General features: G+C 30.3%; 1 protein-coding gene and 1 long non-coding RNA gene across 2 annotated transcripts; both read left to right on the top strand.

Moving 5' to 3' along the window:
• The first annotated feature begins 5,244 nt into the window (after nt 1-5,244).
• Nucleotides 5,245-14,173, top strand: LOC107437472 (uncharacterized). Its single transcript, XM_043056397.3, has 3 exons — nt 5,245-5,412; nt 10,056-10,253; nt 12,442-14,173. Exons 1-3 carry the CDS (start codon nt 5,367-5,369, stop codon nt 13,839-13,841), a joined length of 1,644 nt encoding a protein of 547 aa, XP_042912331.1. The 5' UTR covers nt 5,245-5,366; the 3' UTR covers nt 13,842-14,173.
• Nucleotides 14,174-15,335: 1,162 nt separating this feature from the next.
• On the top strand, nt 15,336-22,913 carry LOC122272563 (uncharacterized). The gene is made up of 2 exons (XR_006227139.3): nt 15,336-15,388; nt 20,846-22,913. It is a non-coding gene; the product is annotated as an uncharacterized LOC122272563 (long non-coding RNA).
• Nucleotides 22,914-23,449: the final 536 nt, after the last annotated feature.

Here is a 23,449-nt window from a genome sequence, read left to right as displayed (position 1 = left end):
CATTACTTTGCAAAACAATAGTCATGTCTTTATATAATCATTATTAAAACGATTTTTCACTTACGATCTCTTGTCTTTATGGTGCTTCTGTGGACATCACCGCTTCAGGAAAGCATTTCCGACACCGCATTGCTATATGATTTCGAGTCATCAGGATGCACCCTACCCCTCTTAGGAGTAATGAAACATTTAACTGAGACACCCAGTATATATATTAGATAGATATGTCTGTATAGATATATATACAGAGAAAGAGAGGTCACACTCTAAAATGTGGTTCTTTTTTGAAGAAAAAAAATGAGTTTAAATAAATTTGTTCTGAAAATTTCAAACTTTTGCCTGCTGGTATATATATACTACATTTAATAAAAAAAGCTATTATAAACCAAACTGTATCTGATAATTTGCAGGAATAATAATTATTTTTAATAATTAGAAAAAATGAGAGATTGATAAATTTCTTCCATTCATAAATTCTATACAAAATGAAGGAATGCCCTGCAATAAAAATACTTACATTAATATAATGCGTAAGATCCATATTGTTCACAGTAGAATGTTCTCCAACTGAAAGCAAAATTACTTCCTTTCTTTGTTACTATACAAACTAGATATGACCAGTAAAAGCTGTGTGATGCCTTCTACTGATTATATGAAGACATGACTATTGTTTTGCAAAGTAATGATGGCTATTACCATGGAAAGAGTAAAAGTGTTTAAATGCCTGAAATATAAAAATAATAGGATGAATTATACTTCAAAATATATTTAATAAATTTTATTTACCAAAAAATACCTGCTGAAATACGGCAGAAATGTTTTTATTTATCTACATGTGTGAATGGGGACACAGTGACAGAAGGATATTTTGTTTTTAAAGGATACCTTAAAATTATATTTGAATTCTAATAAGCAAATGATAATAGTTTATACGCGTAACTGAATAATATTGATAGTTTTGATTGCTTATTGTTTTTGAAATTCTAAAATATGTAATTGTGGCTCCAGGAACATGAAATGACCACTTGTCGGAGAATGACCCAGACATATATGCCTTATTGGAATTAATGTAAACAAAAAAAGAATGTTTATTAGAGATTGAAAATTAATGAATAAATGAAGTGAAATGAAAATTATTGAAGAAAATTAAAATTTTAACTAATTATTACTTAGATTAATAATAACAAAATAGAGAATAAAATATTTGAAAAGTAGTTAACAGAGCTTAAAAGTGATTACTAACAAAAGGCAAATGCATTTCAATTTCATTATGCCGTGTGTCATTTTATACCAACAAACTTTCTATAGGAAAGAAATGAAAAAAATCAAAATCAAGTATCAAAATATAGCTTTAGAATCCAAATTATGCACACAAAAAATTAATAAGTAATATGAACTCTTTGAAATTTTAAAAACTAGCTCAACCTTTACTATAAATCGCTTTTATTATTTATTGTTGCAAAAAGAGAAACTAACCAAAAATCAGTTGAAAAAATCTTAATAATTTATATAAAGAATTTAAGTGCGTTTTAATTTCACGACAAAAATAATTTATTACAGCAATATTTGAGAAAAAAAAAATACTTTTGCATTTCTTTATCACACATTATAAAAGTAAAACACTCGCACAACAGTGAGTCAGTTAGGCCTAAGGGATCATGGTGGTTGAGGCTCTCGTAATTTCGGCACCATATGGTCACATGAGGATAATATGGTCAGCATTGCGCAGAGGCCCCCTTTACTTCCCAGTACGTTGATACCTATTGATCTGAAGCAGTGCTTAAAATACAGTGATACCGCAGTAAAATTTGTAACAAATGCATTGTATACCACAAAAAGTCTGATCAAATAATAATCAGGAATTTAATGAAATTTATTCTGAGCAATATAAAATAGGTTCAATCACAACTGAAACGTCTAATAGATTTATCATTATTCGTAACCGTTTAATTGAACTAATTTAATATAACTTTAATTTAATTTTAATTTAACTTTGATTGTAATAAAAAATAATAAAATAAAAATAAACTGAACTTATTAAATTTTTCAAAGACATATATCAAACTAAATCAATAAAAAGTACTATAATAAGACACAATTATTTCTAAGCAAGAACTTAAAACAGTTTCTAACACAATCTAATATTTAAAATAGGGATGAGGGTTTTGCATTATTTAAATTTAGCTACTTCTAAAAATGTCTATTTTCATTGAAAATAATTCTTGTAAATGTGACTTTTGTAAAGGTGCAAACATTGGTAGACACGCAACCATTTTATCTTTTATAGAAGTTTCACAAAGGTTCAGCAAATCGAACATTGACCTTCATATAACTAAGCAATATCATTAAATAAGGTCAATAGAACAGGAATATGAACGATCAAGGAAACAGTATTGGAATTCGTCAAAAGTGCTCATTTTTTTTATTAGATATTTTCTCAAAATATCTATATTTTAAAATATTTGAAGTTAAAATATTTAAAATTAAAAAACATTTAAAGTTGTAAAATTCAAGTTTATTAAACATTATCAACGAATGAAAACGCTTTAAAGAGTTTTAAGACAACTTTTAAAAATTTAAAAGCTATTTTAGCTTCTAAATAAAAATTGAAAAATACATAACACTAACAACATAATTTTACTAAAATATTATTTTTAAAATTTGTTATTTCTTTAATTTCAGTTCTTATTTAGATGCTGTATTCTCGAACTTATTTTCTAACAAACAATACAGTGCCTGGCCAAATTATTAAACGCACTATAAGATGCTATGTAAAATCTTAATTATCAGGTGATACTATACAGCTTTATTATTTTTAAGCGACAGAAACCGGTTAGAAGTTGTTTATCTTCGTGTATCAATTGGTTGACATTGTAATGCAATACGTTAAAAATAAATGCAAATAGGAAGCATATAAAAAAAAATCTCCTGAATAAAAACCCATTACATGTATGTTTAAATATAAAAGTATTGCATATAAACTTGTGCAAAACATGTAATTATTAAAAAACTACAGTGTGTCTATTAATCTGGTCTAATTATTATAATATACTAATATAATACCTGATGTAATAAATATTCCATATTTATATAATATATCGTCTAATTTATCCTGTCGTCGAATTTATATAATACATAGTCTAATTTAACCAACTGATAGACGAACGTAAACAAGTACAAACCGGTTTCAGTCGCGTGAAAACAATAAAGCTGTATAGTTGATTATTAAGATTTTACATAGAATCTTCTGGTGCGTCTAATAATTTGGCCAGGGACTGTATGCTGCTGGATATAAAAAAACTAAAGAATAAAACACTTTTTAATTAGAAATTTAATTTAGAATTGATTTGGAAATTGAATTGAATTCGAAATATTCCGAAGTTTCACCCTATTAGCAACATCACAGAATAAGATTTATCGTTACCTATATTATTATTGCAGATATCAATAAGTACTACCTATATTAGTGATAATATCATTACATTCGCAACTTTCTTCAACAAATGAAAATAAGGATATATCTTAGTATGCAGCTTTCTTATTAAAGAACTTTTCATTATTTATTTTTTGTAATAGTCAAAATTTCACAGTAGATTTCTATTTTAATGTAGATATTTATGTAAACTCAATGAATTTAAGAGAAAAAAAGATAGAATTAAAATTATTTTTCTCTATAATTCCCTGCAGTTTGAATGCCTAAAGACCTAATGGTATTTAAAGAGAAATGAACTGCCGTTGGTTTTCATTAATAAGGGAGTTCATCTTTGTATTGAAGTCCATCGAAAAATAAATCTTGGAGTTATTTCTTTTACTTAATCTCAAATCTATGCAAGCAGATTAATATTTTTGCTATCAGTCAAATGGTGCTCACATTGTGAAAATAGTCCAACATTCGTGAAGAGAAAATATAATGAATTTTCTGACAAAAAAGTGAATGATCTCCAGGCCCTCTGAAATTTAACCTATTGGATAATTTTGAGAAAGGTACGTGCTATCGAAAACGAACGATGTAAAGCATACAAATTTGAACAAATATCGAAACGTTATAAAGTCTTCATTTTTTTATCTTATTTTATCACCGTCGTTGATAAAATAAAACCAAAAGACAAGGGAACTCCTAGATCAATTATTGGGAAAAATTGGAAACGTGGATGACTTTTTTGATGAAACTAACTCTCCTTTGCGTTACTTGGAGAAGAAAACCACGAAACCCTCCCAGAACTCTCCTGTAGAAACGTAAGATTTTGTCGTGCTGTGAAAAGTGACTTTGTGAAAAAAGTGAAATTTTCTAGAGTTAACTACTACTCAAGTTTTAAATTATCCCATTTGCTTAATTTAAGACCAAAACATATTTTTATTATAAATATACCATGGGAAACACAAATATCTTATTTTTCTAATACAAATTTCAAACATGAAATAATTGAATTACCAATTTTTCCTTTTTTAAAGGTTAAATTTTCATAGGTACTTTAGCCTTTTATAGGTTGAGAAAGAATTATTAAAGTAACAGACATATTGACAGTTTATTTTCATCATAATTTCTGATAAAAATGAGATTTTTATATTATTATAATACTTTCGTGAATACAAATGTCTTGATTCTCCAAATAAATTACAAAAACGAAATAATTGGGTTACCAATTTCTCCTTTTTAAAAATAAAAAAAAAACAAATTTCATAGGAACGTTAGACTTTTATGGTTTAAGAAAGAATTATTAAAGTAACTGACATATTTTGATAGTTTATTTCGATCATAATTTCAGATCGAAATAAGATTTTGATCTTATTATAATTCTTTGGTGAACACAAATGTCTTGATTCTCCAAATAAATTTCAAAAATGAAACAACTGAGTAATTAGTTTTTTTTCTTTTTAAAAAAATTTCATAGAAACGTTAGCCTTTTATGGGTTAAGAAAATATTCTTAAAATGGCAGACATTTTGCCTTCTTACCTCTCAAATTATTAGTTATACCACCAATTACGCAAGGGCGAAATAAAATAAACTTTTTCTTTTGAAGTATTCAAAAAACTTAATAATCTTACATTTCCGTTTCATATTATTTAAAATTCTTTTCACAATTTCTATTACTTTCTTTACATTTAAATAGGCAAAGAAGAGCTGCTCCTTTGGCCCGCTTTTTACCCCCACTTTTTTTTTTTAACGATGTTCAGATATTTGAGCTCATCAGACGTCACCTACATTTCCTGGTTATTCCCATTACAAATTAGATTCTACTTGTAATTTGAAGTAGATAGCTTAAAACTAGATATCTTTTATTGGAAGAAATCTTTGGTCCATTTAATAGGCAATTCATGGACAATCGTTTTTAAAGTATAGCCTGACGAGGTTATTTACTTTTACATGATGGTCTTTTTGTTGAAAATAAACCTGTTCTTAACATTATACAGTAAGTGGAGTTTTATAGATTATACTATTTAAAACGTGTTTTTATTGAATTGCATTTTTTTTTATCATACTAATTCCATAGTTTTCTAGTTTTTCTTTATTAAAAACACTTATAAGAACAATCTAATTATAAATAAAAGGCAAACAATATATGATAATAATTTATTAAATATTTACTAATGAGAGAGTTAATAAAAAGACGTTGTTATGCATGAAGTAAGATAAATTTTGATAAAATTTGTTTTGTTGTGAATACAAGTAAAGTGTTATTTTTATTAGTAAAAATTATAATTAAACTTATACCTGAAATGTGCTTCAAGCGAAACATTTACTCTAGTTTGTATTGGTTCTGATTAAATATCTTATTATAGATTACAAATTAAATTAGATTTGTTGCTTATTAAAGTCTGCTGCTTTGTTAAAAGTCAGCGACCAATGTATCAATTAAACAAAATTGATCAGCTCACACTTATAAAAAATGAATCTAATTACGAATAAAAGAACAACAACAATAATAATAATGACACAAATAAAATATTAGTTGCCTCTAACTCTATGAATTTTTAACAAAACTATTCATATTTTATCGAAAATCCTCACAATGAATCTAATTACAAATAAAAGAACAACAGCAACAATAATAATAATAGGCCATTAAATATTTACTAACAAGTGCGTTGTTAATCATCAAGTAAGCTAAATTTTGATAAAATTTACTTTGTTTTGTTTATAAATTAAATATTAGTTACCTCTAAAGCAATGAATTTTTATCAAAACTACTCATATTTTGTCGAAAATCCGCACAAGACTTGTATTTTTGTAATTTAAATTGAAATAAATCCAAGATTATCAATTGAATAATTAATCAAATCAGAATTAAACTAACACCTTATTGAATAATTAATCAAGTCAATTAAAAACTTAATAATAATTAAATTTGATTATTTTAGCCATTTTTTCATAAAGTATAGAAATTTTAATCTATCTTTTTTATTGTCTGCGATATGAATTTCAGTGCTTAAGCACATATAATGTAGGCCAAGCCAACATCATGCTATTTTGCATTTAGCAATTTTGAATAAGAGTCTTTAGGTAGAGAGATTAAATTTTATTATAAGAAACATCAAATGTCAAGATTTGCTAAACCGCAGCAATTTTACTTTCTCTTATTTTTGTTCGCTCTCTGAATTTAAATTACTGCATGCTTAATATTTGGGTCACGTGTAGGTCACTATTTGATATCCTATGTTTCTAAACAAAAATCTTTGAACAGATTAATAACTCATAGTAGTGTGAAATGGTTACAAATATAATGCTTGTTTTTTTTATTTTATTTTATTTTACAACCGTCTTTGAACAGTCGACCCAATTTTGGTTTTACGACTATACTATTATTTAACTCCGTAGCCTTGTAATTTTGAACATAATCCAGAAGAGAAGGGAATTCCTGGATCAGGTTGGGAGAAATTTGCCTTCATGGAGGACTTTTTTGATGGAACTAACCCTCATTTGCGTTACATGGAGAGGAAACCAAGAAACCCTCCCATGGTTAATCTGACGGCAAGGGGCCTCTTATTCAAAATATGTCTACCAATGAGAATATTTTACGTCAACATTGTGGTCGGTGAAAGCCGTGTGGAATTCGGATCGACCAGCCGTCGTTGGGATTCGAACCCGGTTTACCTCATTGGAAGGCGAACGCTCAATCTCTTGAGCCACCCAGGCTCTTGTTTTTAATATTATTATTATTCAACTCAGTTTTTTAACCATACAAAATACTTTTAAACAACGTATTATTTTCAAAACCTACGTAATTAGTATTTCACCTACATTACCACACATCATATCACTCGTACAATTGCTTTGTATGTTGACTTGTTTATAAATTTTTATACAATTAACCACCCAATTTACTATACTTTTTTAACCATATGCTACCACTAAAATAGGTTTTGGTGTATAATCGGTAGTAATTAAAACAAGTTAGCAAAAACTTTCTTTATCTATTTTCGTAAGTAGTGTTACATCTTTAGTAATTTTTATCGAAATATTAACGTATAAAAACATCTATAAAATTTACAACATGAAGTTACATTAGTTTCAACACCTGTCAAAATAGAGTTTCTTCAAAACCTTGATTAAGAGCTAGTTCAACGGTTAATGACAATATTTTTTAATAAAAGAAGAGAGCTTTAAAAATTATTTAATGTAGTGTTTCTTAAACAACGAAACGCCTTATGAGTTAGAATTGATCACCCCATTTTTTATAGCATTTCTGAAAGAAAACGGAACTTAAACATTTCAAACTGATCTAAGTGCTTATAGAAGGTTATTTTATTTTCCTACACTAATTATTTTTTTAATATTTTTAACGACTGAAACTTTCAATTAATTAAAACTTTCTTAATAAAAATGAGTATATTTGACATAATTTTAATTAATAAGAGTGTTATATTTAGTATCGAGCAAACTGTGAGACGTTCTTATGAGTTTTTTCCCGTGAAAAACTTATGTATGTTAGTTTTACCAGGAAATTCTACAACAAAGTTAGATTTTTTCGTAATACTTCACCCAATTCTCTCTCATCTTCTTAGTTCCCATTCATATTTTGATAGTTAATGAGTAGAACGCTGAGTGCCCACCGAAAGTTTATGGCCTCTTAAATAATCATGACCATGACTTCACTACTTAGCTTAACAGTAAAGCTAACATGTTAAAGTAAAATAAAACCATCGAAATTTATATAAAAATCGTTATGTTTAAAACCAATCAATATTTCATATCCAATCAATATTTTACAACCAATCAATATTTAAACATTATCAAATATAACAAAAGTTATGTAGTAAAAATATTTAGATTCCGATCGATCATTCCGACTCAACTATTTTTTTCAATATTTGCATTTTGTCTTTTAAATTTACGTACTTAAAAATGATATAAAAATTTGTATACCTTACAATTCCCATTTTTTTCAACTATTGTAAAATATAAAAAAAAAATGAAAAATAACAATAAATTATCTAGAATAATTTTTTACATGACATGTTTGGATAAACGAATTTTACAATTGTTAGCGAAAATTTTTCTCTTTGATTAAAAAGTTATTTAAATATGGCGAAATACGCAAAAAGTAAAATTAACATTAAAGATTCTAAGCTTTCGACGGCACCCCTGATTTAACTATTAAAATTGTATTTTCCAAATTTTGTTCAAATATTTTTAGGGTCAAGAATCCGAATCCTTCGAAAAAAAGTTTATTCAAAGACAATACATGCTGAAATATTGTCTGCTCTTATTAATAGGCATATTTAATGTAAGGCCCTTGAACCATTACGATTGAATCGTTGTATGTGAAAATCCAATCATTAGATCAAAAGTAATTCACTATGTTAACTTATTTTTTTACGCATGTACATATTACAGGTAAATTAAATTATTCAATACAGGTAAATTAATGGTTACATATACAGGTAAATTAAATTACTTTGAAACGCAATATCTATTATGGTCTGCGATGTATTAATTGTTTATTTACTTCGACCGTAATTTCAAGACTTGCACAGGAAAAAAAAATTCGACAATAAATATTTTATCTACGACCTATAAAAATATTATATACTATTAAGATATTATACTATAAAGATATTATCTACTACCTGGATAACATCTTTATCTAAAAAGTGATCATTAAACATTACTTGATTTTGGTAAATTGCATATAAGACCCTCTTTTAGTTGTTGAAAAGCAATTGCTATTATACTTCAAAAAATAAAAACGAATTTAAACGTTTTTGCAATTACAAGGTTCGTAAAAATATTTCTGAAACAGCCGGTTCACCTAACTGGAAGGCCCTGAGCCACCACGGCTCAAAATGAACTATTTTTTCTTCTTCTTCATAACAGCTGACCCAAGGGCTTACGATTACTAAAGTTCAATTCCGTAACCTTGTCATTTTGAACCAATCCAGAAGACAAGAAAACTCCTGGATCAGTATCCCCAGAGGTATTGATTTTTTATGGGAACGTGAAGGACTTTGCGACTCGATAGATTTAACGTGCATCAGTCACCATTTTACAACACCGGGAGTCTTCGGCCGGCGGGGACGAACCCACGAACTCCTGGACATGGGCCCAATACTCTACCATCCAGTCTATCCCGGCCCAAAGTGGACTATTTATAATTACTAAAAAAATTTAAAAAAATTCTTGGCGTGTTACTTCCTGGAGTCTCATAATGCGGGACGAGGGAAAATGTCCTTTTCGCCCCACTCTTATGACGACTCTGGACTTAAGGACAGAGAAAAAAAATTCTTATGTATTTGTAAGCAAATTTATAGGAAGGAAGTCTTGCACAGTTTTACAATGACTTTATAATATTCAAAAACCCGACTCAATGAACTTTTATCAAAATCTGCAGAAATTTTAAGAAGCATTTACACTGTAAGCGAATGACCTAGACGCGCGTGCGAATGTTTAGAAACTACAAGTAAAACAAACTGTTCGCACGTGCGCTAATCGCATTGACAAACGATCACCTATGAGAATCGCATAGAGAGTGCTCCGTTAGACTTCGTGCTCATTGAACCACTCTGTATTGCAGTTCAAGTACATTTCCTAACACTTTGTATTGTTTTATTTTAGGTGCAATTTCTACCAATATGCAAGACCATTGTCCAATCAACACAACTTTGAAAAATGGACGAGTTAAATTACAGTCACGAGGTGGTATTACGGCAATTTTTTCCTGCGATTCTGGTTTCATTCTTCGTGGTAGTAACGTATCACACTGCCAAACAGATGGACATTGGTCTTCTACGCTGCCGTCATGTGTTTTAGATGGTAACTAATGCCATTCGTGGTAATTGTTTTATCTCTGTTTGCTAATATATGAATTTAAATATAACTCTTGACCTATTTACAAAACACAGTTTATAAGTACTTGTAAAATCTTTATTCTTTGTAGATAGATAACTCGCTGTACAAAAATTTTCAGAACAAATTAAAGCATTTTACTCTAAAAATTTGCATCAGGCTATATTAAAAAGGCACTCTGTCATATGGCCCGTTAATAAAACATTCAGCACATAGTACAAATTTAAAAAAATTCTCCAACGCTTATGAAACAAAAAGTTATAGGTCTGAGGGCGGGGGGGGGACAGCACAACATGCAACACAACAAAGTTCCCGTAAAGTATATGAGATGTAATGCTTTGTTCCACACTGTAAATAAGGAAATGCTTCCCCGTAAGGAATTATCAAGATGAATATTTCCTAACATTTCTATGAGTATATAAAAAAGCTAGGGTATTCAAGCTTTATTCCCCATTTAGAGCACCAGTCTTTACCATTTTGTTTTTAAAAACAGTGTTTGAAATATTCCAGCTAAATATAAAAAATGGTGTATGACAAGAAGATTAACTGACCTGTCTTGTATTTAATATAGCTCAAGAAAATTCTGTTAATAAACACCAGGGAAAGCATTTTTAGAAAATACGTGCAAAATACCTGCAGATGATGTTGCTATATTACTCAGCACCAATCAAGCTCTTAAACAGGCTTTTATGTCGCTAAAACAAAATACAAAAGCAATTAATTTATCAGTAAATAAAAAAAGGACCAAATATATGCCATTTTTAAATTTAGGTCTTCAAATCAGTTATCTGGAAATGGGAGAAGGCAAGCTTTAAAAAATGGATAATTTCTCTTGTTCAGGAGCAGAATTTAGCAGCAATAATGATCTAACCTCAAGAATACATAAGCGAATCACATTTATAGTCTAAAAAAATGCATGACGTCCAGTTTTAGTTTTCTAAAATAAAAATTTAAATTCCTTTTATATAAAACACTTATAAGAACTGTTTTATTAAATGCATCTGAGACATGGGTATTAACATCGAAATATAAGATAGCGTTGGCAATTTTCTAGACGAAAGTAGCAAGAAGTATTTGAGGTGGAACTCGGGTTGAACAGCTTATGGCAAAGGCTTATCGAAAGTGCAAAAAATTATTTCTAGAGAAGCCTATAGGAATTTTATTTTTATTTTAAAACCGTCGTTGAACAGCCGACCCAATTTTGGGTTTACGACTACTAATGTCAACAGCCTTGTAATTTTGAACCAATCCAGAGGACAAGGAAACTCCTGGATCAGTATCCCCAGTGGTAGGATTTTTTATGGGAACATGGAGGACATTGAGACTCGACAGATTTAACGAGCATCAATCACCATTTATTACACGGAGAGTCTTCGATCGGCAGAGACCAAACCCACGACCTCTTGGACATGGGCCCAGTATCCTACCAACCAGGCTATCCCGGCCCTAGACTATAGAAATTAGCAAAAGTCAGACCTCGCCTTAGATGGATCGACTGTTTCGTAAAAGATTATGAAAGCATTATGAAAACCAAAAATTGGAGGACAGTCACCAAACGGAGATACTACTGGAAAAGACTTTTTGAGAAAGCAAAGGCCATTTCAGGACTGCTGTTTCATTGAAGAAGAAGTATATACAATTTTCACATGCTCACATTGCATGTCACAAATATTAGCATGCACCTGAATAACATTTATACGAGAACAGTATTTTACCTTCTTCTATTTCACAGGAACTTTTCAAGTTAACAAAAGTGTGATGAAAGGCTTTGATCTAAAGTAAATGAAATAATAAATTTATTGCTTTCTATTATTTAGGATTAAAGTTTTACTGATTAGAATTAAATAAATGCAAAAATGATTGTTTATAAGTATTTTTAATAAATGAACTAAAAAGCGAATGTCAATTTACAAACATTAAAAAAAATTTCATTATAACTTATTTTTGAATTGCGTTAGCAAGTTAATGTAACTAAGCAAATATTACATGATAAAAATATTTTACTGACTTCTAAAATTGATAAATAATTATAGATTTTGTAAATTTGGCAAAAGCTTTATAAATTACTAGAAAAATTTTCTTTCAAATTTTAGTTAAAACCTTTTTTTCTAACGATGGGTTTTAAAATGTACTGAAATGCGTATTCCTTTTGCAGGTTTCAACGATAAAAAATGCTCAACTAAAATAGAAAGTATAAATTTGACGGAAGGACAATTTATAAACATTAGCTGCCCATTCGATGAAAAAGTGGATAGAAGTCAACACTTTTGGATTGGAAATGGAAAACTAGTACAAACTTCTACATACAAGCGACATGCCGTTGAAATTTCTGTCAAAAACAGTGGATTATATACGTGCCTAGGTTATAACTCAGATGAAGTAAATATTTTAAGAGCTGTTAATGTGTCTTTAACTCTACCAACACAATTAAATTCCGAACAATGTGAATTTAGTTTTACAAACAGAACTTCTTACATCGAAGCTGTCTTTGGATCCGAAATATTCTTATCTTGCGAAACAAAACCTATCTTAACAATGATTTCTTGGTATAAAAATGGGAGATTAATTTTAAAAGAAACACATGACGTTTTCTTTTTGAATATTTCCAGCTTGCAGAGCATTCATGAAGGTGTTTACTCCTGTTTAGCATATCAATTAAATAATCCTAACTGTGCAATTGAGAAAAATATCACAGTTAAAATGCTAAATAGTAGTAGTTCCAGTAACGATACTAAATATGCGTGTGGTCAACCAGCTGTAAATTCTGTACGAAGGTGGAGACGAGTAATAGATGGTAACAGAGCAGCTCTGTTGTCGGCTCCATGGATGGGCATGCTATCTAAGAGCCGTGAACCTCCATTCTGTGGCTGTAGCCTTATATCTGATAAGTGGATAATAACTGCTGCACATTGTTTTCGAATAAAGAACAATAATGTTTATAATTTTATGTCTCAAGAAAAAATTAAAAATACGGTCATCGTAAAATTCGGAAAGTATCTCCGGCGTCAAATTGAAAAAGGGGAAATAATTAGACTGATACAGAATTTAATTGTTCACCCGAAGTTCATACTTTCTCCTAATGATGATAAAATAATCAATGAGCATGACATTGCTCTTGGAAAATTGAACGAATCAATAATTTTTCAAGAAAACGTCTTACCTATTTGTTTACCTCCACCTGGTTTCACAGCAACAATACCTACAGGAACTCTAGGAGTAGTAACAGGATGGGGACGAGTAACTGTCAGAGGTTCTGTCATGGCTTTGACACTGCAAGAAGCTTTCTTGCCATTAATTAATAACACCTCCTGCCAGCAAACATCGAATTACGCGATAACAGATAGTATGATATGTGCAGGTTATGCAGAAAGTTATCGACCTGATACTTGCACTGGAGATAGTGGAGGGCCATTTATTTTTCAAAAATCAAATATTTGGTTCTTAATTGGTGTGGTAAGTTGGGGAGAAGGCTGTTCTACACCTAGAAAGTTTGGAGTATATACTAAAGTTGAAAGTTATGTACCATGGATTGAATTAGTCACTGTAGAAAAATGAACTATGAACTAAAAGCATAAAAATATCCTCTCAATATTTAAGATTGACTAAGCAGTATGAAAAATGAGTACCCTCCTTTATTATTAGCAGTCTCTTATGCTTAAATATAATATGTAAGAAAAGTTGCAATCACGCGATTTGCATTGAACTTAGAAAAAGGTTCTCATAAGTATTTTTTTTAAAACTATCCGGACTACCTAAGAAGTTATGTCTTTTTATCATTCTAAAAATAAAGGATAGAGGGTGGAAAGGAATTATATTTATTTCAAACACTTTTATACCAAATTTTCTTTGAAATCTTTAGTTTTGACTTTAGATCCAGCTTCCCTTTCAGCGGCAAATGTTATAAATTGTTTTGAAAAAAAGTGGGGGGAAGGAAAGTTTAATCCTTTTCAGAGCATAACGGCATTCATCTAATAAACATCCTTATGAAAATTGTGGTTATAATGCAGTGTATTATAGACTGTTCATAGATTCAATATTCATTTATCTTCACATAGTCAGTAACCACCACTCAGGCCTAAAGAGAAGACATAAAAGGGCTGGTTCATTCCATACTCAAAGCTGAAGCTGATTCCCCACCTCATGACGTCACGCCGCGCACAGATCTCAAAAATAAGAACTAGAAGATATGAAAACTTTGCTGCTTTCAGTAAGAATGCTCGACACTTTTCTGATAATAGCTGTCAAACTTTACCCTGCTAGCAAATTATTTCTTTTCAAAAATATAGTATTCATACATTTTCTTAGTATTCCTTATAGTATTAAAAAAAAAACATCTCAAAGTTAGAAGAATATCTCAATGGTTGACGTTATCGTTTTCTTATCATTTTCTAATTTTTGTTTTTAACTTTTACTGTTAAATAAATAAAAGCATATAAGAACACTTTTATAGTAACATTTTGTTCCATAATAATATGTAACTCTAAAAGTGCCCTTATATTTGATTAATTGGGATGCCTAATTTTAATACATTTTCTTATTTATAATTGTAATAGCAATTTTTTTATATATATATTATCACTAGGAAACAAAACTCTTAAATGCTAATTACTAAAAAAATAATCTTTGAGCATATAATAATGGAAATATTACACTTGCTCAAAAATATTTAACATTAAAGCGTTATAATTAAAACTCATAAATATTTTGAATAATGATATTAAAAAATATCTTACTAAATTGGAAGCTTAACTTTTATTTTTGAAGTTCAGGATTTTATTTATTTATTTTTTTGTGACCTTGTACATTTTTTTTTCTTTTCTGTTCAAAGTTACGAGACGGTATCGATTTCAATGGCGAAATCAAAAGTTCTTAAGCGTCTAAACAAAAAACATGAAACATAATGCTTTTATTCAAAGCAGGATAAATTCTGATGTAGAGCAAGGAGTCCCAAAATAGTAAGTGCGCCAAAAACATCGATAAAGTGAGCCAAAGGGTGAGTTTGGCGAAGTTCCCTCTGACTGTAGGGGTTGCATCCCTTTAGGAATCAGTCAATTGGTTGCCTAGCAGTTGGAAGGTGAAGAAAGTTTAGATATGACGTCCTGGTAAATGATCTTAGTTTCTCCCCTCCCCTTTTTGTGTTACTTACTGTTATGGAATCAATATGTAATCAAGAAAATTTTAATTATTTAAATTAACTTTAATATGTGTAATAGATTTTTAACTCTAATTAACATGATACATACTAAAGTAGTATCAATAGTTGTATCAATGGTGCCGAGACACCGTACCACGCGGGTTAGGGCATAACGTATTATTTTTCTAATCTTAATTCATCCAGCTTAAATTATAAGTTTCATGCACGCAATGTTTTCTAAAATTCATTTATTTATTAATTGTTTTAGAGATATTTTAAAATTTTTTGAATTAATTTTTTTTTTAAAAAACCTACATTGAATTATGCACGTGTTGAAAATTGTATGTACGCGATTTCATTTTCTTGTTTCAAATGCTTGCAGGTCAAATAACGTATAATAGAATTATTTTATGCATTTTTTAAAAGTTAAGGAAATATTTATTGCATATAATTTGTTTAATTTATGAATAATTATGAACAGAAATAAAGCAGGTAGACGGCAACCGGAGCCGTACGACGCGGGTGCGGAACAAGGATTACGAAACATTTCAATGCATTTAATAGAGTTAATCCCAAAATTTAAATAAAAGGAAGATTCAATTAATAGTTTTATTACAAAAATAGATGAAGTAGGATGATAATTGGAACGATAACGATAAACTGACGGTATTAAAACTTAAAGTATGTGAGGATGCGGAGAAGTTTATTGAAAGTTATTCTACAGTTAATGAATATAATAATTTAGTTAATCTACTTAAGTCACATTTTGAGAAAAAAGTTCCATTAACAACATATTTGCAGGAACTCGCGATTTGTGCTCAGTACGATTCGTAAAGCATTTTCGATTTTACCAATCGCCTTCGTTGATTGGGCGGGGATATTCTATCCGCTCAGACAAATGGCGCTGGCAAGATTTTGTACTGGCATTAAGCCAGAATTGCAGAGGCAGGTTTTAGGAAAAAAACCTCGAACATTTGAAGACGTCGTTCAGTGTGCGATTAAGGAAGAAGATAATTTTAAAATTTTTGAGAATGAGTCGAGAAACAGGGAGGCATCCATCACTAACAAATTTCAGGAAAAGTTAATATGCGAGTTGACGGCTCAAATTTCTAAATTATCAGTCGAGGTAGATACATAGAAAAATCAGGGAAAAACAAATGAGGCGGAGGTAAACAATCTTACTTCCAGAAGATACCCCACGTCATCGGTTAGGTGCCATTACTGCGGGGTTCAGGGTCACATTCAGGCAAAGTGTTATAAAAAAGAGAGAGATCAAAGGCGAAACAGATCAAAATCACGAAAAAGGGTTGGATTTAGGAGAACATATTATGCTAACAGAAGAAATTTTGTTAATAATGCTGATGAAAGGAGAAATGTTAATACTCGAAATTATCGAGATTTAAACTCCGGAGGGAGGTATTAAAATCAGGGTCTGCTGCATCTCCCGGAAATTCTTGTGATTCAGACCAATTTAAATTGCCCGTTATTAGCGTAGTATCAAATCAATGTAAATTTAATTGTTTAATAGATAGCGGAGCAACAATTTCATTATTGAGTCCAAGATAAAATAAATAAAAATGGTCAAGTTAGAATTAAAATCCAATATAAATATAAAAGCAGTAAATGGTAGCAAGGTAGAAATAAAAGAACACGTTAAACTTATCCTAGAAATAGGAAATACATCGGTTGAACTAAATTTTTACGTTACAGATAAAGATTTTTCAAGAAATTATGAGGCTATTTTAGGGATAGATTTTTTAAAAACCAAAGATGCAAGTATTAATATTAAAGATAATAGCATTAAAATCATGGAAGGAAAAATTCCATTAAATTATGTATCAAATATAACTCATGAAAACAGTAAACATATAAAATTACGATTAAATCAAAAATTGTTAATTCAACTTGGAATTTCGTCAGTTGTTTACGTTGACGTACCAATACTGCATGAAAATTGTTCTAAAATAACAATCGATAAGAGTAAAAAATTAAAAAGAAAAGGGGTTTGTTTTGAAGATACCAATGATTTATTAGATGTAATTGATAATAAAACTCGTGTCGTTTTAAATAAGGAAACAGATAAAGCTATTATGTTAAACAAGCATACAATTGTAGGTTCAATAAATAATTTTGATGATTTGCCAGAAGAATTACCCGTATCCGGAGAATTACTCCCACCAATTCATGAATATGATTTTAAATTAAAACATTTGGACTCCAAAGCAAAACACAGAGTTGCCCAAATCTTGTTTAAGCATGAAAATGCGTTTGCTAGATCGACAATAGAATTATCGGAAGCTATTACTGATCCTCACGAAATTCAATTACTTCATAACAATCCCATTAAATGTCCTTCCTACAAAATACCTTTTCATTTGCGTGCAGAATTTCGAAAACAAATACGTGATTTGGAAAAGGCTGGGATTACTTCAAAATCAAACTCAAATTATAACGCTCCTGCATTATTTGTTAGGCAAAACAGTAAATATCGCCTCGTAATAGACTTTCGTAAACTCAATGAAATAACGGTTCCCTTAGATTTCGTAATTCCAACTTTAGAGGATATATTGTTCGAAATTTCTGGATCAAATAATTATATGAGTATGCTAGACCTCAAGACAGCCTTCAATCAAATAAATATTAAAAGGAAAGATAGACATAAAACAGCATTTACTACTCCTGATGGTGTAAAATTTGAATTCAATCGCCTTTGTTTTGGTTTGAAAAACTCGCCCAAGGCATTTCAAAAGATAGCACAGGAAGCGTTATGTGCTTTGCAGAAAAATGGAGCTCTCGTCTATATAGACGATATAATACTGTATAGTAAATCTATCACAGAGCATTTAACTCTTCTTAATGAAGTTTTGAACAGATTTTAGGAATTGCAATTAAAATTTAATCCAAAAAAATGTCAATTTCTCACAAAAGCGTGTAAATTTTTAGAGTTTGACTTAACACCTAAAGGATTGTCAATAGACAGCGATAAAACAGTTAAAATAAATGAATTTCAAGTTCCTAAAGATCAAAATCAGATTAAACCGTTCTTGGGGTTAGATGGATTTTATCGTCGATATATAAAGAATTTCTCAAAACGTGCTTTACCTCTAATTAACTTACTCCGTAAAGATGTACTCTTTGTTTGGAATGATGAAACACAAAACGCGTTCGACGATATAAAAAATGCAATTTTGTACCCACCTGTTTTAGTCCTTCCTGACCCGGAAGCCGAATTACAATTAACAACAGATGCCAGTTCTTTAGGGATCGGTGCAGTACTCGAACAAAAATATCCAAATGGGGAGGTTAAACCTCTTTATTTTTACTCGAAGAAATTTAAGTCAATCTCAAGCTAAATATAGCGCTACGGTATTAGAATTTTTCGCAATCTATTCATCATTAATCTTTTTTAGAACATTCTTAATAGGTAGAAAATTTAATGTTTACCCTGATCACAAACCTCTCGAAGGTTTTTTATCCTATAAGAATCCCTCGTCTAAAATTTTGAGGTGGAAACTAGCTCTGGAGGAATTTAATTACAAAATAATTTATATCAAGGGCAAACTCAATGTGGTCGCTGACCATTTATCGCGATATGAAATATGTATGAGTGTGATATGATATGATCGCGATATGATATGATTGTTAATAACTTAACAATAGTTTTTCCAAAAAAATCAGAACAAGTTAATTGACAAAGTCAAGATCCTAAATTGAAAAACATTATTGATAAACTAAAAGAAAATAACAATTCTGAATATCCAGATTATTTGCTAGATGAAAATGGAGTGTTAATTCATTTGTCCAAACGGAACAATGAATCTCCCAGGAAAGAGTTTAAAAAGCAAATCTGTGTACCCTCTTCTTTAAAACCAAAAGTATTAGAATCAGTCGATTCAGAAATAGGAGGTCATCTCAGATTTTTTAAAACCTACAATAGATTAGCTGAATTTTTTTTGGGGGATAAAATGTACAAAGACACGAAAAATTTTGTAAATTCCTGTATTGCTTGCTTATCCAAGCGTAGTGTTTTTAAAATGCAATCAGCTCCGACGCAGATGGTTGAACAAAGTACGTATCCCTCAGAGCGTTGTCACGCTGATATTTGTGGACCATTGAAAGTCACCACATCGGGGAACAAATATGTTTTATTATCAATGATTGATGCATTTTCTAAATAAATACATTTAGCAGCTTTACCAGACATGAAATCCGAAACCATTTCAAAAGCATTTTTTGATAATTATATAGTTCACAGTGGTTGTCCTAAAATTATAGTAACCGACAACGCCAAATATTTTTCAGGAAATGAATTTACAGAGTTTTGTAAGATTCAAGGTATCGAGAAAATTCATACCTCAAAGTATGCACCTTGGGCCCAACGGTAGAATAGAAAAACCAAACCAATCAATTGCAAATATTTTGGCAACAATTTGCAATGAGGATAACGAATGGGACAAGCAACTGTCACAAACTATGTTGGCAATTAACGAATGCTTACAAGCTTCTCCATTTTTTATAGAACACCTTAAAGACATGAGATTGCCCTACAGTTTGGGTGAGGGTGGAAAATTTCAATCCCATTCAGAATATGCAATTAAATTAATTCGGTCCTTAGACGAAATCTTTTCAAAGGTTTTAGAAAATTTAAAAACTCAAGAAAAAAAAATATTGGGAGAAGTGAAATCAGGAAAAATATCGAAACATTTAATTATCCAATAGGTTCCCTCTGTTTTGTAAGAACTCCTAATTTAAAAAAGTCAAGTTTATCGAATAAATTACTAACAAAATTTGAAGGGCCATATCACATAATGGAGCGTTTTTCTAAAGTGAATTATCGAGTCAGAAGTGTCGAATATAATCGAAAAGTTTTTAACTGTCTCGTGAACAGATTGTTACTGTATATTCGAAGATATTATTTGCATTTTACTCCTAAAAACATTGCAGACCTGCAGGCAAATTTCAAAGAGACAAATGAACCGGTTAGTAAATATAATTTGCGTCACCGTAACAATTAAATACAAATGATAAATAAATCCTAAATAAAATATTTAAATGTTCATAAATGCTTGTAAGATACTCTTTTTTTTAAGTCCATTAAAATAAATTTATTACTAACATGAGAGAAAAAAAATTTTTTTAAGAGATAGGTTAAGTTTATTTTAATTTTTTCAGTTTGATCACCTGGAAAAGTTATAACGAAACAATTTATTTCTTACTTAAGGTAAATTTGTAAATTGGTTCTAACACCCTGATCAAGTGTTTGAATTTATTTAAAATAATAAATTTATACAATATTCATTTAAATTATGGGGGAAAACTAGGATGCTCACTGGGGGCCTTTGGTCCCTGGCTATTTATAGGTCCCATTGGACTAACTGATATTTTTACATACAAAGCTATTGGTGTTACTTAAATTTGTATTTAGAGATTAGTGATGTCGGAAAAGAAATAGAGCGACAATTAGGACTACTTGCTAGCGCAATTGAGGTGACGTCTTGGCTTCAAAGCTACTGCTCCATGAAGTGTTTGCTGATCGTTCCCATGAAGTGTTTGGTAATCGCCCCCATGAAGTGTTTGCTGATCGTACTCAACTGTTTGCTGATGCTCCACGTACTGTTGGTGCCACAATGACTGTTCCCACTCACATGGTTCCTCCACCTATCCTTCAACTGGATTTCCCTGCTCCTCCAGTTTTATCATTTGGTAGGATTCCTCCACAACCACCTTCGTTGCCAAAATCAGCTGCATCTCAAATACATGCTCCACCCAGTATACACGCTTCACCACTTCCTCCGAAAGTATTCAGCAGCCTACATCTGACTTCAAGAGACGAAGCAAAATCTTGGACATTAGCTTGCGAGACCTAGCTCGACATTGTTTCCAGTGCCAGAAGATGTTTTCAAGGATTGTAACTCCTTGAACTCATGGACTTTTGCCTTGGACACTAATTAAATTTTTTCACTTTTAGAGAACTAGGTTCCTCACCAGGTGCGTCAATGAATTTCTCGGTAATCCCTCGTCTATGGCGGGGGAGGGATGATGCAGAGCAAGGAGTCCCAAAATAGTAGGTGCCCCCAAAACATCGATAAAGTGAGCCAAATGGTGAATTTGGCGAAGTTCCCTGTTGCTGTAGGGGTTGCATCCTTTTAGGAATCAGTCGATGCGTTGCCTAGCAGTTGGAAGGTGAAGAAGGTTTAGATATGACGCCCTGGTGAGTGATCTTAGTTTCTCCCCCCCCCTCCTTTTTGCGTTGCTTACTGTTATGGAATCAATATGCAATCAAGATAATTTTAATAATTAAAATTTAAATGAACTTTAAAATGTGTAATAGATTTTTAACTCTAATTAACATGATACATACTAAAGTAATATCAATAGTTGTATCAATTATTCCAGTACATTTTATAATTCATTTGATGTCACCTTTATGTTTTCTGAAATAAAACATAGAAAATTGTGTTTTCTCGATTTTGCGTTTTATTAAAGTTCTTGCAGGTCGCTATAGCGCAAGCTCATATTTGGCTACTACTGTTAAATTCTTGAAATCAGATGAGAAGAAAATTACATCAAAATGAATAAAAAAATATCTCACAAATGTATGTATTGGAAACAATGAATGTATTGAAATAAATTTTAAAAAGATGCTAATTACATGTGAAACAATATATTTTTAAAGCAAGAAGTTGATGCTGCGCCGCCGTGACGTCACTGACTGAAATCAGAAGCTCGCAGCGGCACGAGTCTCTTCAACGGCGTGACATAGCCCTTCTATTCTCTCTTTATCCCTGACCACCACTATAGTAATAGTAATCACCACTGCCAATACGTATTTTTTGAAACTTTGTGAAAATGATGTCATTAAAACTTCGTTAGATCAAAAATTAGTATTTAAATGAAAAAAGTTAACAAAAATTTTGACGAGCCATTGCCAACCTACTTTTTCATTTCAAAATGAAAAATAACTATATGAAAAGCTTCCTAATTCCCTCAAACAGATTAATTACTTTTATTTTAATTCTTCTCCAGGTAGTCGAAACCATGCAACATGGCAGCAGCAGATTAACTCAGTTCCTACGGATATTTTTTCATCTCAGACTTCTTTTAATCATGTAGGGATTATTCCTTTCACAAGTGCAAAGAATTTTTGAATTATTTAAAAACTTTTAACCCTTCTTTGCATGATGTATAGTATAAAGTAATTTAAAAACAGTATGCTAGAAATATTCATCATCATGGGAATTTCCGTGCTAAACTCCATGTTAAGTACAAAAAAAATAACATATCTTTATATCATTTTTATTCCTGATGATAATTAAGAAAAAGAAGAAGAAAAACATTATTATTCTCCTCTTGTAACACTCTTATAATTTCATCTGCATCGCGGTACTAGTCCTCAGAATTTTCGTCATCAAGGCCATCTTCTGATTTATTTATTTTTAAATTTAATAACATCAACTTATATATAATACATCAACTTATATATAATAAAATATTTTGCCATTTCCAGATTCAAATATAAATTAGCTTACTAAATAAATGCATAGAATATTGATAGTAAAAAAGGAACCATGAAAAATACAAAAACTTTATTTTTTTTTAAATGAAAATTTTAAAAAATATATAAATTAATAATAAGTACATTATGTGCAATACTTTATAATAAATAAGTACTTTATTAAAAACTTTAAACTGAGTAGGTACTATCCAGCATCTTTCGTTTTAAAATTATCTAAATAAATATGACCACTTCATATTTTTACTTAAACTGAAATATCTGATATCTCCATGAAATCCTTTATGTTAAAAAAAATTGTTATTTGCCCTATTCAAAAACTATTTATACTATAAATAAACGCCGCTAAACTGACGGAGTAAAGAGTCATTTTAAGTATAAGCACGGTGCGCCTTAACCAAAGTTAAATAAAATGCTCTTACACCTAGAAAATTAGAAGAGATTCTGAATTTACAATGTTCTTAGATAATAAAAATCGAAAAATTAAAATAATCTGTGGAGAGATTTTAAAAAAAA

Source organism: Parasteatoda tepidariorum, chromosome 11 (assembly GCF_982258835.1).
Source record: "Parasteatoda tepidariorum strain Cologne lab strain chromosome 11, Ptep-v5.0, whole genome shotgun sequence".
Lineage (NCBI taxonomy): Eukaryota > Metazoa > Arthropoda > Arachnida > Araneae > Theridiidae > Parasteatoda > Parasteatoda tepidariorum.
This window is presented reverse-complemented; position numbering and strand designations above follow the sequence as displayed.